Source organism: Hyperoodon ampullatus, assembly GCF_949752795.1.
Source record: "Hyperoodon ampullatus genome assembly, chromosome: 1".
Lineage (NCBI taxonomy): Eukaryota > Metazoa > Chordata > Mammalia > Artiodactyla > Ziphiidae > Hyperoodon > Hyperoodon ampullatus.
This window is the reverse complement of record NC_136914.1, coordinates 1,659,547-1,676,211: the sequence shown is the minus strand read 5'-3', so window position 1 is coordinate 1,676,211 and position 16,665 is coordinate 1,659,547. Positions and strand designations below refer to the sequence as shown.

At 43.5% G+C, this 16,665-nt stretch overlaps 1 protein-coding gene across 3 annotated transcripts in view; it reads left to right on the top strand.

Annotated features, from left to right (window-relative positions):
- TMEM131L (transmembrane 131 like) overlaps positions 1 to 16,665 on the top strand; it is a 168,838-nt gene that overhangs the window by 91,451 nt on the left and 60,722 nt on the right. For all 3 annotated transcript variants that reach the window (XM_079702895.1, XM_079702894.1, XM_079702893.1), the window contains exons 8-14: positions 10,687 to 10,764; positions 10,964 to 11,117; positions 12,729 to 12,787; positions 13,095 to 13,203; positions 14,799 to 14,889; positions 15,390 to 15,543; positions 16,105 to 16,275. In XM_079702895.1, coding sequence (XP_079559021.1) covers positions 10,687 to 10,764; positions 10,964 to 11,117; positions 12,729 to 12,787; positions 13,095 to 13,203; positions 14,799 to 14,889; positions 15,390 to 15,543; positions 16,105 to 16,275 — 816 coding nt within the window. The remainder of the gene's footprint in view (positions 1 to 10,686; positions 10,765 to 10,963; positions 11,118 to 12,728; positions 12,788 to 13,094; positions 13,204 to 14,798; positions 14,890 to 15,389; positions 15,544 to 16,104; positions 16,276 to 16,665) is intronic.

Sequence of the window (16,665 nt, the reverse complement as noted above, 5' to 3'; positions counted from 1 at the left end):
TTGTCTCTGCTTGTTTCAAGTGGAGCTTGAGTCTAGAATCTTTTTTTTAAAATTAATTTATGTATTTCTTTTATTTTATTTCTGGCTGTGTTGGGTCTTCTTTGCTGCATGCGGGCTTTCTCTAGTCATGGCGAGTGGGGCTACTCTTCGTGGTGGTGCGTGGGCTTCTCATTGTGGTGGCTTCTCTTGTTGTGGAGCACGGGCTCTAGGCACGCAGGCTTCAGTAGTTGTGGCACACGGGCTCAGTAGTTGTGGCGCATGGGCTTAGTTGCTCCGCGGCATGTGGAATCTTCCCGGACCAGGGCTCAAACCCGTGTCCCCTGCATGGGCAGGCAGATTCTTAACTACTGCGCCAACAGGGAAGCCTGAGTCTAGAATCTTAACAAGACACACAGGAATATTAGATTATCAACCTTACATCCACCAAGTTTGGAAAACATGCCCCCCAGCTCTCAAGGCACTAATTTTGGGCAGAATTGTTCCCAGTACTTCATCTTTGCCAAAGAGAGGGATGGAAGGCTGAAACCATCACCTTGGTTTCAGCTTCAGCTCATGCCAGTTGTTCTGAGGCCAAGAGCTGCACCCTTAAACTCTATGGGCAGCGGTTGTCTGTCTGGAGGCGAGTTTGGGGAGGAGCCACCTCCTCTCTTCAGAAGGGACACCGAGATGCTCAGATCCTCGGGTCTGTGCTCCGAGTCAGAGCCTTGCGGTGGTGCAGTCCGGTCACCAGGCGTGTCTGTCCTCTCCTGTTTGCAGGGAGCCCTTGTTTCCGGCACTCCTGTGCTGAGTGGTGTCCCCGCTCTGTTAAGGGATGGAGCATCTGTGGGTGGGGACTTTGAGACCTGTTTGTGGTGTGGTTTCCGTTGCCTCTTACCAGGAGCTCACAGAGGCTTCTGGAACCTGCTTCTCTGGGAAGGTTTTTCCCTTTTTGTCCTGCTTGTTTCAAGTGGAGCTTGTTCGCAGCAGATTCCTGGGGGGGAACTGCTGTTGACACTCGGGGAGCTTGGGGCCCAGTGCGGGTAGCTCCTGGCCCCCGAGCCCCGCACTGTCTCCTCCAGCTTGTGCGTGAGCCCTTCTTTGTCTCTAGGCTGTGTTCTGCCTGCAGGATGTGCTGGTCTCTTCCTGTCCCCTTTTCCCGCCAGGGAGGCTTAGATGAGTTTCTTGCTGTTTAACCAGCTGCTTTTGCCGGTCTCTTTTTCCCTAATGCTTGTAAGCTACTGCTGTTTGCTGGAATTGCTGCATTCCTTTTTCTTTCTTTTTTTTTTTTTTAAACCTTTTTCTCTCCTTTTTGGTCTAAATCTGTTTTTTCCTCTAGGTGTTCCTCTAGATATTTTCTTGTGATTTCTCCCAAGGCAAGAGAGATACAGTTGCTGAGTTCTGGGCCTGCGGAATCTTCTTCTATTCCCTGCATTGGGTGCTCTTACATCGGAGACGCTCTCCCAATAGACCAGCATCTAATTTAGGGCTGGCATCAGTCTGTCTTGTTCTCCCTGGTTCCCCTTTAGTAGGTTTCCTCGATGCTGTGCCTTCTCTTAGACTGAGTCCTAATTCCGTAAACTTTGCAAGTGTGTTCCCTCAGGGCACGGCGGTGACAGTCTCTCCACCTGCTGTGCTCTGAGCATCTTCGTCTGATCTCCGATCTCCACCGCTACCCCCACCCCTCACAGCCTGTCCAGGGTTTGTGTAACCCTTGGCAGAGCCGTGTCAGTCTTTGGAGATGCAGGTAGGTCCTCAGTTGCTCTCACTGTGGGTTTTGTACCTGGCTTTAGAAGTGTGTTTCTCCACAGTTCCTAGAACTGAATCCTGGTTCCTTTAGGAGCTGCATCCTGGTTCCTTTAGGAGGAGCAATTCCAGTCCTCTGAGATCTTGCTCGTCTTCCTTTATTAGAGGTTTTTTTTTTTAAGGCTCAAACCAGCACAAAGATATTGCTCCCTCACTTGAGTTAGACTCCAGGCTGTCCCCGTCTCTGTCTGTTGAGCCGGGTGTCAAGGTCTCCTTTTCTGTTGCACCTCTGTCCAATTATTCCCCAAGATGTCAACCTTTCTCCAGAGGGTGGTCCTCTCTCCCTCCTGTTTCGTCGACCTGCCTTGCTTTTTTTTGTTGTTTTGTTTTTGTTCCTCTTGTCCTGATAGGAAGATGAGAGAGTGTTTCTCTAAGCTTCTAGTACCCTTCTGATTTCCGGAATGAGCCTAATTGTTCCAAGGACAGCCCTGAGTGGTTGCCTTCTTCGTGCATGCAATAATTTTGTCAAATGGCTTTTCTGACTCAACCCAAGATGACAGCCTATCTCTTTAATAAGATTAGCCTTATTGCTTCTTTATTTATAAAATCTGCCCCCATCTATGTATCTTCCACTTCGGCTCTTGAAAATCTGAAGCAGCGGTTAGCATTTAGGTGATTAATAGCTGTAGGGCCAGGGAGTTGGAGGGGAACTCTTGAGTCTGTGGACCAACCACATGAATTTAAAATAAACCTTCTCACAGTTCCGACTCGTATCCATAAAGATAAGGCATAAAAAGGAACAGAATTTGGAGCAGCCTGCCTATACTGCTTGCCTGGAGTTGGACCCAGCACAGTTTCTTCAAGATCGGGCTGTAGAAGCACCAGATAGTATTCTGGAAGCTCTCTCTATTTTGAGGAGAGCCCTGACCGGGACACCATTTTCTTTTTGTTTTGTTTGTCCTTCCCCTGCCCTTTCCCTGTTTTTTTCTTGTGGTAAAATCTGCATAACACAGAATTTACCATTTTCACCGTTTTAAAGTGTACAGTTCAGTGGCATTAATTATACTCACAGTGCTATGCCGCCATGACCACCGTCCACTTCCAGAACTTTTTCGTCTGCCCAAACTGAAACTGTGTCCCCCATTAAGCAGTGATTCCTCATTATCCCCTCCTCTCAGCCCCTAATAAACATTATTCTACTTTCTGTCTCTATGAAGTTGAATATTCTAGGTCCCCTCGTACATGGACTCATACAGTATTGGTCCTTTCATGACCGACGTATTTCACTTAGCTCAGTGTCTTCAAGGTTCCTCCGTGTTGTAGCAGGTGTCAGAATTCCCTTCCTTTTCCTTTTTAAAAAATAATTTATTTATTTATTTTTGGCTGCATTGGGTTTTCATTGCCGCGCGTGGGCTTTTCTCTAGTTGTGGAGAGCGTGGGCTACTCTTTGTTGTGGTGTGCGGGCTTCTCATTGTGGTGGCTGCTCTTGTTGTGGAGCACGGGCTCTAGGTGCGCGGGCTTCAGTAGTTGTGGCACGCAGGCTCAGTAGTTGTGGCTCATGGGCTCTAGAGCGCAGGCTCAGTAGTTGTGGTGCACGGGCTTAGTTGCTCCGTGGCATGTGGAATCTTCCCAGACCAGGGCTCAAACCCCTCTCCCCTGCATTGGCAGGCGGGTTCTTAACCACTGCACCACCAGGGAAGTCCTCCCTTCCCTTTTAAGGCTGAATAATATTCCACTGTATATATATCCTGTGTTTTGTTTATTCATTCATCCATTGGTGGATTTCGGGATGTTTCCATTTGGCTACTGTGTGTAATGCTGTGAATATGGGTGTACAAATACCTGTTCAGGCCCCTCCTGTCACTTCTGGGTGTGAACCCAGAAGCGGAACTGCTGGATATTGTAATTCTGTGTTTAAATTTTTGAGGAACCGCTGTACTGTTCTCCACTGCAACACCCTTTCTTTCACATCCTTCTCTGTGCCATGCTTACTTAGGTCAGAGCCGTGCTGTATTGCTCAAGGGCAAGCCACAGCAGCCTGCATCACAGAGCCTGAACTTGGGCCTAGTGTGGGTCCAAGCTCAAGGGCTGAGCCTGGCCTTCAGGGCTCACTTGCCATTTGCTTAAGGCCCAGCGGCAGCCAATTGTATAAAAATAGCTGCTTGTCTTTGGATCGCACTTCTGTACGCTGCATGACTTACCAAGGTGGAAATCCCACACGGCTGTCCTGGAACTTCCAGCCCAGGTTGTGGTCGTTAAGGGCCAGCTGCCAAAGTGTAAAAGTCCAGGGTATTGCACAACGCAGGCCACTGCCACTTGGTCCGACCAAAAGTATTAATATTTCAGTGTTGACTCGTTCTCCACATTGTGTTTTGTCTTTAATGGTTTTTGGCACATTTCAGGGGGGTGGGAGATGGTGTGCAGTAAACGACCCTTCTCTCTTTTCTTGGGTTCTGAACCATTTATGAAATAAGACAAGAGGAATTTGAAACGTTTAAGACAAAAAATCCCTTCTCTTGGAAACCAAAGGACTGGGGAAGAGGAGTTTCCCTTCTAACAACTTTGATGTGGGGAAAATGCTTCCTAGAAGCATTTAGATGATTTGTTGTGGAATTTTACTAAATGAATGCATGAATTGTGAATGAAAAAGCAAATGCTCCCTTTTGAGGGCCTGCTTCATGCACTGTGATTGGCATATGTATCACATTTAATGCTGGTAGCATGGCTGTGAGTCCATCAACTGTTTTATACAAGAGGAAGCTGAGTCTTGGAAAAGGTAGGGATTATCCCCAAGGTTTCATCTTCAGTCCATGTTGACTGCAAAGCCACTTGGCCACACTACCTTTTTGAAAAAGATGTGGATAAGGAAAAATGTGATACATGTGCTTTTCTTTAGTGATAAAATTGATTTTTATTTATGTCTAATATTAAATTACATATTGGAAAGAAATCTGTTGCTCTGACCAAGTACTATTCACTTTTTTTTTTAATTGGAGTCTAACTGCTTTACAATGTTGTGTTAGTTTCTGCTGTACAATGAAGTGAATCAGCTTCATTGTACATATATCCCCTCCCTCTTGGACCTCCCTTCCCCCATCCCACCCTCAGCACTGAGCTGAGCTTCCTGTGCTTTATAGCTTGTTCCCACTAGCTATCTATTTTATGCATGGTAGTGTAGATATGTCTGTCCTAATCTCCCAATTCATCCCACCCTCCTCCTCCCCCACTGTGTCCACATGTCCGTTCTCTACGTCTACATCTCTGTTCCTGCCCTGGAAATAGGTTCATCTGTACCATTTTTCTAGATTCCACATATATGCGTTAATATACGATACTTGTTTTTCTCTTTCTGGCTCACCTCACTCTGTATGACAGACTATAGGTCCATCCATATGTCTACAAGTGACCCAATTTCGTTCCTTTTCATGGCGAATATTCAACCCTTTTCCCCTTAAAACAAATAAAAACAACTCATTTCAGCCAGTTCTTAGGGTTTTACAAATATTATTGTGAGTGGGTCTGACAACCTAGGTAGATATTGTTTCAGTGGTTACAGATCTGAGAACCAGAAGGTTAGTGGTAGTGGTGAGGGCTGAAACACAACTGATGGTTAATATTAGGGTGAAGCAACCGAACTCAGCTGAGCCTGTCTGTTACGCAGGAGACACTAAATTAGGAGTTCAGTTAAAGAGTGTGAGTGTTGTGTAGAAGGGACCCAGGAAAGCACTCATTTTATACAAAATGATTTGCTGTATAGAAGGTATTGTACGTAGCACCATATGTGTGGGCCACTGGCTGGAATGGTCACATGGCTTATGTGGGCTCTGTGTTCCTAACTGAGACACACGTGGGTATAGAGACTTACCTTTGTAAGCGCCTCTACAATTTAGCATTCAGAATTGTGAAAGGGAAGAAAAATGAGAAGAGAAATCTCAGGTTGGGATATATCTAAGTAACTTTTTTATATTTCATACATTATGTTCCTGAAATGAACGGTTTTCATATGTGGTCAATACTGGGAACATCATAATTTCAAATCTGTTATTCATTCTGTCTGAATTAATGCATTATAGACTCTCATATACTCTTGTCAGGATATGGTTTACTCTTGTTAGTGAAAGTCATCTCAGATGACTTAGAACTTTGTCTGTCATGTTCTTCCCTGTTTAATTGCACACAGACACCCAGAATCACACTCCGCCCCTGGCCTGGTACACAAAGACCAATTTTTTTTTTTTTTTTTTTTCCTGCGGTACGCGGCCCTCTCACCGTTGTGGCCTCTCCCGTTGTGGAGCACAGGCTCCGGACGCGCAGGCTCAGCGGCCATGGCTCACAGGCCCAGCTGCTCTGCGGCATGTGGGATCTTCCCGGACTGGGGCACGAACCCGTGTCCCTTGCATCGGCAGGCGGACTCTCAACCACTGTGCCACCAGGGAAGCCCAAGACCAATTTTTTAGCAAGTAGAGGAAGGTGATTTTTTTTCTCTTTCATCCCATTCCCTAAATTCATACTTCTTCTCCACGAAATACATGCCATACAAAAGAAGTCTTAACAGGGCTATTTTCTTGACTGTTACATTATCTCCTGGTATGGTTTTCTAAGACATTTTCATACTGAAGAATTTTTAGGCTTTTAAGTACCTAGGAGAAATAGACTTGGCCTGTTCAGATTTACTTGGAAAAAATACTGATGACTTACGTTAAAAGACCTGCTATTTTTTTTTTTTTTCTGTTTTTCTACTAACTAACCTTCGGACCTTTGATAAGTCATTTAACCCCTCCAAACCACATCTTTTCCCATCTTCTAAAATAGTATCATACACTTATGTGAAAACTACTTAGGGGACTTCCCTGGCGGTCCAGTGATTGAGACTTCACTTCCCAATGCAGGGGGTACAGGTTCAATCCCTGATCAAGGAGCTGGGATCCCACATGCCTCAGGGAACAGAAGCAATATTGTAACAAATTCAATAAAGACTTTAAAAATGGTCTACATAAAAAAAAAAAATCTTAAAAAAGAACTACTACGGAATTATTGTTTCTTTTAGCTGTCAAATTTAGGAATTAATTTATTAAAATAATGTGGGAGGTTTCAGAAGTAGAGAAGTAGGTTTTTGTTTGTTTTTCTTTTATAATCTGCCCAGGCACACTTCTGCATAAGGGGTCAAAACAAATGTCAAAACAGCTGGGGTCCTTTCAGAGGTGATTTGTAATCCCAGTGTGCCTGTGGTTGCCCCAGGTGGCTCATGTTTTGGTTATAGTTTCTGATTTTAAGTCGAGATTGCAATACTTTTGTTCTTTTGGGAGAGAAAGACATGAACATTTAAATTTCTCTTTGAGAAAAATCAGCATGCTTCAAGGGCAGTTTGGAGGTGTAGGAACTCCCCCTGGTGGGAGTCTGAAATATGTTGTACAGCAAAGGAAACAATGTTGTAGTTTATTTTTGTTATGTTTTCAGCTAACAGAAGAATCTTGCTTAACATGGTAAATTATAAATTCATTCATGGTAAATTATAAACTTGTCACCAAGATTGACAAAATATTGGGCTTTAAATCACGTCACATCACTGTGCAGGTAGGAGTTTTAATCATGTTCAAAGTCATAATTTTGAACTTTAACATAATTTGAATGTGTGAAGGAATATTTTAGGCAAGAAAATTGCCATGTCAGGTTAAGACCTATAGTTAAATTGTTGTAGATGAAACAAAACCCAACTTAATTATAAACGTATATGTTGAAAGTGTGTTGATATGGGTTTTCCTTTAAACTTTTTTTGGGGAAAGTTTCAGATCAGAAGCACATGCCAGATATCAGGTTTTGCTTGTGCTTTTATTTTAGAGCCGTTGTTTATTTTTAGTTTCTTGCCCCTTTCAGGCTTGCACCTTTCAAGCAAACATCTGTGACTGTGCAGCCACTTCTCTTACGTCATCAGCTGTCTTTTGAGTGCCAGTTAAGTGGCAGGCATTGTGGTAAAAGCACAGATGGGGGCTTACTGTCCGCTGGGACAGGCAGACCTTGAACAGGTTGCTGCAGTGTAATGAGGGGCGTTATGGAAGGTCAGGTAAAAGGCAGTGTGGACGTGAGTGCTGGCACTTACCCCCTGGCGGTGTCAACGGCGACCTCCCTGAGGACGGTGTTGAAGCTGGGACATGAAGGGTGAATCAGGTTTAGGTAGATGGAGGGGAGGGTGGCTTGGGGATGCGAGTTCAAGGCAAAGAGCAGCACATTCAGAGGCTGAAGGCCAAGTGGAACAGAAAGTAGACCGGCGAGGCTGCAGCATAAACAGGGATGTAGAGACGAGGCAGGTGCCCGGGTTTTGTAGCTACAGTAAAGGACTTGGGGCTTTGGCTGAGCAGGAAGCCTGTGAAGGTTCTAAGCAGGTAGTGGCGTGAGCTGAATGTAAACTCGTTCCTGGTGCGGTGTGGACGGTGCAGAGGAGAGGGCAGAGAGACTAGGAGGAAGTTAGTGTACCAGCCTGCCTGCCCGCCTCCCCCGCCCTCCCACGAGGGCAGGGGTCCATCAGCTTGTTCTGTAAAGGCCCAGAGAGTAGATAGTTTCGGTTTTGCAGGCCATACTCAGCTCTGCTGTCGCAGCACGAAGGCGGCCATAGGCACTTTGTGAGAGAAGGAGCGTGTCTGTGTTCCAGCAAGACTTCATATACAAACACAGGCCGCGGGCTGGATTTGGCCTCTACCGGCATAGCGAGTTGACCCCTGATCCTTCAGGTGTTTGTTAGGAATAAAGGGACGTGAACGGATCCAGGGGCTGCTGAGGAGGTCCAGTCAGCAAACCTGGGGTCTGGGTCTGTTTGCCGGAGCTGAGTGCGGGAGGCGAAGTGAAGCTGGTTTCCAGGTTTCTGGCTTAAACCATTTTATGAGTAACGAGACCCACAGCAAGGGCCTGGCTCTCTGGGCGTGGGTGAGGATTCAGAGGGGCGCCCAGCCGCTGGTTCCCTGTGTGGGTGTGCGGCGAGGCCTGCGCTGCTGAGATGAACGTGGGGGGCTTCAGCGTGTCGCAGACCCCCCGCGGGAGAGAGGGAAGGGGGCCGAGGTGGAATCTGGAGGGACTAACAGCTGGTGCCCGAGGAGGAAGAGCCAGCGAAGCAGGAGCCCGAGAGGACGGAGGAGCACCGAGAGAAGGCGACGTGGCGGAGAAGCGTCGGGCCAGAGAGGTTTCTGTCAGATTTGCATACACGGGGGTCACTTATAACTTTGATTAACGCAGCTTCAGGGAGTAGTGGGCTTTCTTTGTGTATGCCTTTGATGTGGGACTTGCTCACAGAAAAACATATTCGAAGATCTAGCTCTTCTTTAAGATTTGAGGTTCAGTTTACAGGTGGTATTACTCTAAGTCTAGCCGATACTAGCGATTACTTTTTTTTTTTTTAAAAACGTTTCTTTTAAAAAATTTATTTATTTATTTATTTATTTTTGGCTGCGTTGGGTCTTTGTTGCTGCGCGCGGGCTTTCTCTAGTTGTGGCGAGCAGGGGCTACTCTTCGTTGCTGCAGGCGCGCCTCTTATTGCAGAGCACAGGCTCTAGGTGCGCAGGCTTCAGTAGTTGTGGCACGCGGCCTCAGTAGTTGTGGCTCGTGGGCCCTAGAGCGCAGGCTCAGTAGTTGTGGCTCACGGGCTTAGTTGCTCCATGGCATGTAAAATCTTCCCGGACCAGGGATCGAACGTGTGTCCTCTGCATTGGCAGGCAGATTCTTATCCCCTGCGCAATTACTTTTTAAAAGAGCCTTTGGTTAATGTTTGGTCCTATTTACAAGCTTGGTTAAAACCCCTAACTATTTTTTACTACACTTTAAAATGTAATGTGAAAAAAAAAAAAAAGTAATGTGCTGTGGTCCCTCGGCATCTGTGGGGGAATGGATCCAGAACCCCCCTCGGATACCACACTCCAAGGAGGCTAAAGTTCCTTCCGGTCTGCATCCACGGAACAGAGAGGATCAACTGTATTTTATTCTTATTTTGTACATTAATTGCTGAATGACAATTGAAGTGGTTAAACATGTGTTTTTATATAATGTACTTAGGTAGTTCTTATAAATCTAACAAATTAAACGTAATTGTGGTGATTCCACGTAAAACCAAAGTCAGCCGAGGATTTGGGGGATGCCTTCTCACCTTGCTGAGATTTTCCGGTGTTCCGACTGTGACTGCCAAGCCAAGTGCCTTGTTTATAACCACTATGCGAGACACGTCACACTGAACAGAAGAGGAAATCTCACAGCGGAGATCCTTTAGACTCGCGTGCTGCACTACCTGACGTTTCTGTGTATTCGCCGTCTGCTGCCCCCGCCCTCCCACCCAAATGGCTGTATCCCTGGATTGACTTGGCATTTCTTTGTCTTCACAATATGTCGATATCATCCCATGTGGGTGTTAAGATCTTTGAACTTTCTGAAATTCTTCGGTCTTTTCGTATACTTTTGTCTCTTCCATCCACATCTCTTCCACACATGAAAAATGATAGCCGGTTGAATTTTGGGCATCTCCTGTGGTTTTCTCATAGCGTCTAAGCTCACTCTGCAGATGGGAAGCAGACATCAGAACCGTTGATTGGCTCTTACTGGGTGAACCTACTTAAAAATAAGAGCAGACTCCTACGTAGGAACAAAATGTTTGAAAAGTATAAGAAATGCCAAACTACAGTGTTCCTGTGTATATTTAGAACATATTTATCTGCTTGTTGCCATAATAGGAATTTTCATGTTGCCCAAGGGAGAGCTTATGATTTCCATTAGATGTAAGCTCAGTGACAGAAAAGATTTTTCTCTGTTTTGTTCACTATTGTATTTCCAGTAAATTGAATTTTACCTAGCATTTAGCAGACGTTCAAATATATGGTGAATGAATGAAGAAATGTCCTTTCGGAATTAATGATAGATTGTTTATTATTGACAGTAGATTGTGCCTTTTGCTTCCTTTTAATTTCTTTCACCCCTTTCTTCTGCTTTTAGGCAGAAACCACTAACACTAGCCTCTTGCAAGTGCAACTGGAATGCAGTTTACATAATAAAGTGTGTCAGCAACTAAAGGTAAAATAAAAAGTTTAGTGTTTTCTTCCTGCCTTCCTTCCTGCCTCTTTGCTTAGAAATAAAAAATAAAACAGCATGTTCTGTTCTCAGAGATGCACATGCCCTTACCTTAAGTGCTTTTTCTCCCGTGAAGTTCAAAATGAAAAAATTCAGATGATATTTTTGAGTTTTTCCTTTTTTTCTATCCCTCCGATCTCAGAGTTGCTATGTGGAATCAGACGATGTTTTACGGCTACAAATGAGCATAATTGTAACAATGGAAAACTCTTCGAAAGAATTTGAAGAAAACACACAAGATTTGTTAGATCATCTCTCTATTATTTATGTAGCTACAGATAAATCTGAGACCTCAGGTAAGGTGGAATCTTTAAACTTTTCTGTTACAACATATTTTGATTAAACTGCATCATCATTCTATATCATTTACTTATAGATCGTATCACTGCAATCCAAGACAGAGAGCCTTTGCTTTCATTATTAACACAGTGCAGTAGTAACTGGTTCTCAATCTTCATCTGCTAGTAAGGCTGTATTATTTTGGGGTAACTAAGTGGCAACGGACTTCCCTGGTGGCGCAGTGGTTAAGAATCTGCCTGCCAGTGCAGGGGACACGGGTTTGAGCCCTGGTCCGGGAAGATCCCACATGCCGCAGAGCAACTAAGCCTGTGTGCCACAGTCTGAGCCCGCGTGCCACACCTACTGAAGCCCACGCACCTAGAGCCCATGCTTTGCGACAAGAGAAGCCACCGCAATGGGAAGCCCGTGCACCGCAACGAAGGGTAGCCCCCACTTACCACAACTAGAGAAAGCCAGCGTGCAGCAACAAAATAAATAAACAAACAAACAAACAAATAAATAATAAATTAAGTGGCAATGGCAAACCATGCTGTGTTTCCCTGGGAAGAATTTTTCTTGGCGTTCTGAAGATAGTAAACTAATTAAATGGGCACGACAATCTAATATAAATATTCAACGAAGTATTTGAAGTCTTGTGTCTCTTGTTTCTGTTTTACTGATGTGCAGAAGCTCAGTTGACCAAATCATGCTGTTTATATTTTTAATAGTTGGTTGTCTGCTGCTTAGTCCTGGATGCCTGATCAGTAAGGGTAGTGTGAGTTTCAGTGTTCATTTCTATGAACTTTATCTTTGCAATTGTGTGTCCTACTTACCAGAAATAACCTAGTTTATCAGTTTAAGTTTCTAAGAGATTTTGTAGGAGACACATATGATCCATGTGATTTATCATGTAGGGTTTGCTCTTATCCACTGGTTATCAAAACTGTTCTGGTAAGTGAGAGTGTGTGTGTATGTACACACGTATACACATTCAGAGAAAGAAATGGTACCAAAATATAGCTTTAAGTTGGCAGAGTCTTAATTGTTGGCCAAACATTGTTTCCTTTCCAGTCCTCAGAACTGGCTGTAGTAGGACATGGGTCAGCAGGAGAGCTGTCCTGGCCTTGGGTTCATAGTTTCTGGTGATTCCCAGAATGGCCAGGTAGACATCAGTGTAGAGAAGACTCCTGTCCCATGGGGAGCACTTCTGTTGGTGAGGATTACAGGGAAGCCTGCCTTTTGATATCCAGGGTTTTATTTTTCCCAAGTGTGGTTGTCAGATAAGGAAATGAGGGGCCGTCTAATCCATAGGAGACCTTAACTTTATTTGAAGCCGTCCAGTTGGTTAGTTTCACCCAGGGGAGTAGCACTATGACTGTAAACTCAGACTTTTTCTACTAGTGGTTCATCATTTAGAGAGCCTGTGCTGACAGGTCAATCTTTTTGCCAAGGTCCTTTTTCTTGTGACTTAATCAACAGAAAAGAGCTCCTCTCTTCAATTTTAGTGTTGAAAAGTGAGTTACATTTTTTTATAGAAATGCGTAATGTGATATTTTAACTACTGTATTAAGGTGTGAGGATGAGATGGCCCTTTCTTTTAATCTCATTGCTCTGATTCTTTTGGACAGACGATTCGGCAGTGAATATGTATATATTGCATTCAGGAAGCAGCCTTATATGGATACAGGTAATTGTAAATACTTTCGTAAAGTGTAGTTTAAACTTACAAGTGTGTATTTAATTGCAGAACGTGAGGATTTTTGAGAAAACACTTGTCTCCATTGTCTTTTGCTTTCACTTAAGCCCGTTCTCCCTTGCTCGAGCCCGTATGTGGATGAAGGTTGTCAGCGCCTCTTCGTACCCTTACAGGCACGTCTGCTGAGCAGTTGCTCTGTGTGCCAGTCTGAGCTCCTTAGTCATTGTAACAGGGTTGCTTCAAACTGGATCAGTCTTCTCCAGCTAAGAGCAGCACTGTGGATTGTTTTTTGTTACAGGATGTACATCATTTCTCACAGAGAGATGCCCTGTCTCTGCACTTTGAACCAGTACTCCTACCTACTTCCACAACAAACTTTACAAAAATTGCCTCTTTTACTTGCAAAGGTACGGATTTTAAAAATACTGGAGATGGTCTTTTTATTTTCATTATCCAGTTGTTATGCCTGCAGTTCTTTCTGTGAAATGACTCACAACGACAGCGTAGGCAAGGCTTTAGGAAATGAATGGGCTCGGTTCAATGCCACAGACTTAACAGTTATAAGAGGTAGCATGATGGAAGAAGCGACGGTGATGCTGCTTTTATTCTGCCACATGTGCAGAATTTTGAGTTTATAGATCGTAGTTCAGTTGGTGATTTGAAAGACCAGGTTGTATATGAGTCTGATGGACATACTGCTTTCACAGAGAGGTTGAGGTGCCCCAGGTTTGTTTCTTTGTGTAGAAATCAATGCAGAATGTCTAGCGAGTATAAACCCAATCCTATCTTCAGGGTCTTACTTACAGTTCAAAAGATTTCTGCAAAGAAATGCATTTTAAACATAAGAAAACAAGCACCACCTCACTTACAGTGAAAGAAATGTTAACTTAAAGCAATACGTGAGGTATAATTTATGACTTAGATCTATGAAGATCAAACAGAATGTTAATATTCTGTGTTGGTAATGATTAGGAAGAAAAAAAACCTCATATTTTTGACATGGGTATAAATTGATACAGCCTTTTTGGGAGGGAAAATTGGCAGTCTCTGTGAAATTGAAGATGTGCCTATGTGCTCTCTGATCCTTAATTCTACTTCTAGAAGGTTATCTAGAGATACACTCTAGACGTTCAAAACTGTAATACAGGAGTATGCATTGTTTGCGGCAGCAGAACAGTATAAGCCTCCACTGACAGAGAATTGTAGTTCATCTCCGGGAGCGGGGGGGCTAGCGTCTGCAGGTGTTAAGAAGCATGCATGGGCGTGCAGTATCAGCATTGTCGTTCTTCTAAGGGTATCTGTGTATTTGTATATGTTAGAGCACCTGGAAGGATGCTTGGGAGTCTGCTGGCAGTTGTTTCCTTTGTCTAAGGTAATGGGGAAGTCAGGGGGAAAGGTAGACTTTTATTTTCACATCTTTTTGTTAGTGTTTGAATTTTGGGGGGAGCCATATATATAGCTAAAAGAAAAAAAGGGTTGGGTATTAATATCAGAGTCAAGAATTCAGTACCAGTGTTTGATGTTCTGCCATGGCTCAAGGAATGCTTGAAAGTGATTTGATGCCTCAGCAGTGTTTTGCAGCGCGGGCCCCCTTTGGCTGGGAGCTCCTCCGTGCTCTCAGGTTGAGCTGCTCCTTTCTCACTCACGCCTCCACACACACCTCTTCACTGTTCACTTTTGTCATCTCTGCAGACCTAAGGACTTGCCTCTTCCTTAAGATCTCTGTAAAAGGAGAGCCACAAAGCGTTGACTCTCTTTCCCCCCCGCCAAAGAAGAAATGAGCGGTTGCTTTAGGAAAGAGGGCTGGGTAGGTAGACACCATGTTCTGGGTAACTTCCTGGGCACCCAGTCAGGAAAGCAGAAAGATAGTGTTCAAGAAAGGATTTTATTGGAGCCAGAAGAGTGAAGGAACTAAAACATTACAAGTATCTTGTTTTCGTTTGGGGATAATGAAAGAAAAGATACTGATACTTCACATTTATTTCCTCCTACCTCAAAACAGCTCCATCCTGTGACAGTGGGATGAGAGAAGACAGGAAGAAAAAAAACACTCCGACACTAAAAGCGTGCCTCTCCTCTCCTGTGGCTCAAGGGTGGGTGAATTCCGCTTTCTCTGGTATTGAGTGGTTCCCCTCCACTCCCTCCATCTAGAGATGATTTAAAAATGTAACTGAGACTTGCATGATTCTCTCTCTGGACTTGCCTTCCCTACATTAGCACTGCTAGTGGGAAGTGAAAGGGTGGTTTGCAGGATGGGAGGGAAGAAGCTGAATGACCAGATCCAGGCCAGACGGCCACGTGTGGGAGAAGGAGGAAGTACTCCTGCACAGTTTCTGAGTTACATTCGGGTCCTGGTTTTGCCTGGTGGCCTCTGTGAGCCATCCTGGTCCTGGCTCCATTGCACCCTCTGGCCTTCAGATGCTCCACTCGTGGGCAGGAAGGTTGAAGAAGGCAGCTTGTCTGGCCCTTGCCAGTACTGACATCTGTTCTCTGACATTTTATGCGGCTACCATTTTTGCAGTTAGAGGCTCATTCGCACGCTAACAGCTGTTGTACACACAGGGCTGATGGCATGCGTGTCCTGTGTTCACAGGTATTTTCGAATGGACTCTTCTGCATCCCAGTTTCACATAGAGACTCATGAGAACACATCGGGGCTTTGGTCAATGTGGTACCTCAACCATTTTGACCGTGGTGTTGTATTGAATGATGTGTTTGTTTCCAAGGAGACCAAGCGTGTTTTAAAGGTACACATGGTATTTTTTATCCAAGTTTAGCCTATTTTAAGATTTGTTTAGTGTCAAATACTATGAAACTGATATTTACAAAATCTTACTTTCACTTATGAATTTTAAAGCAAGTGTGTTTCTTTTAACGTTTTCAGAATTACATTTAGGCTCTCTTTATTTTTTTCAAACTATTGTTCAAGAAGCTCAAAGGGACCAGGATACATCTTTTAGAGATATTTGCTGTTACTATTATTTAAAAATATTATAAATTATAATTTATTCTAAAAAGATTATATTTAGTAAAAAGAAGCCTGGTTCATGATACAATACTAGGTTTTTGTAAAATACTGCCTATGAACATTTCAAGATTACTTCTGTGAAATTTAAAAGCAGTTGCATGCTAAATATTAAGTGAAACCTATCATTTATATAAAAATATTTCAGTATTGGACCTGGAAATAACTGAGTAAAATTGTATTTCTCGAAGTATAGAAAACTTTAGTATCACACATTATAATGATTTTAATCATAATTAGCGTTAGTTAGGAAAGTAATTTCTCTTACTTCTTTTCTTTTTAGATTCTGAATTTCACTGGCCCTTTATTTCTACCTCCAGGCTGTTGGAAAATATTTTCTTTGAAACTTGCCGTTAAAGACTTTGCCATAAATCTATTCACCCGTGTATTTTTGACTACAAACATAGGTGCTGTTTTTGCAGTACCTCTACAGATTTACTTGGCGCCGACCAAGGTATTGTTTACACAGTACATATGTGTTATAATTTTTGTAATAATTATTGTTTCTTTTTGTTAACTTATCTTACGGTGCTTGGACTTTATTGAGTGAGTTGAGCTCATGTTTTTTAAGGCTGCCTAAGAAATTGAAGGATATTACCAGGCCAATCTTAGATGATAAATTGTTCAGATACAGAAATCTTTATTTGAAAAGAGTTTCTATTTCTCATAAGGTGATATGAGGTAATTTTCAAATGAAATAACGCATTACAGGTCGATAGATCTCATTTTCACTTATTTCCAAAATGTATGGAGCAAGGAATATATGCTTGCTGTAGCAAACACAGTTGAGCTTTTAGTACGTACTTGCAATGACTTCAAATAAACTAAATCGTTAAATGTTTTA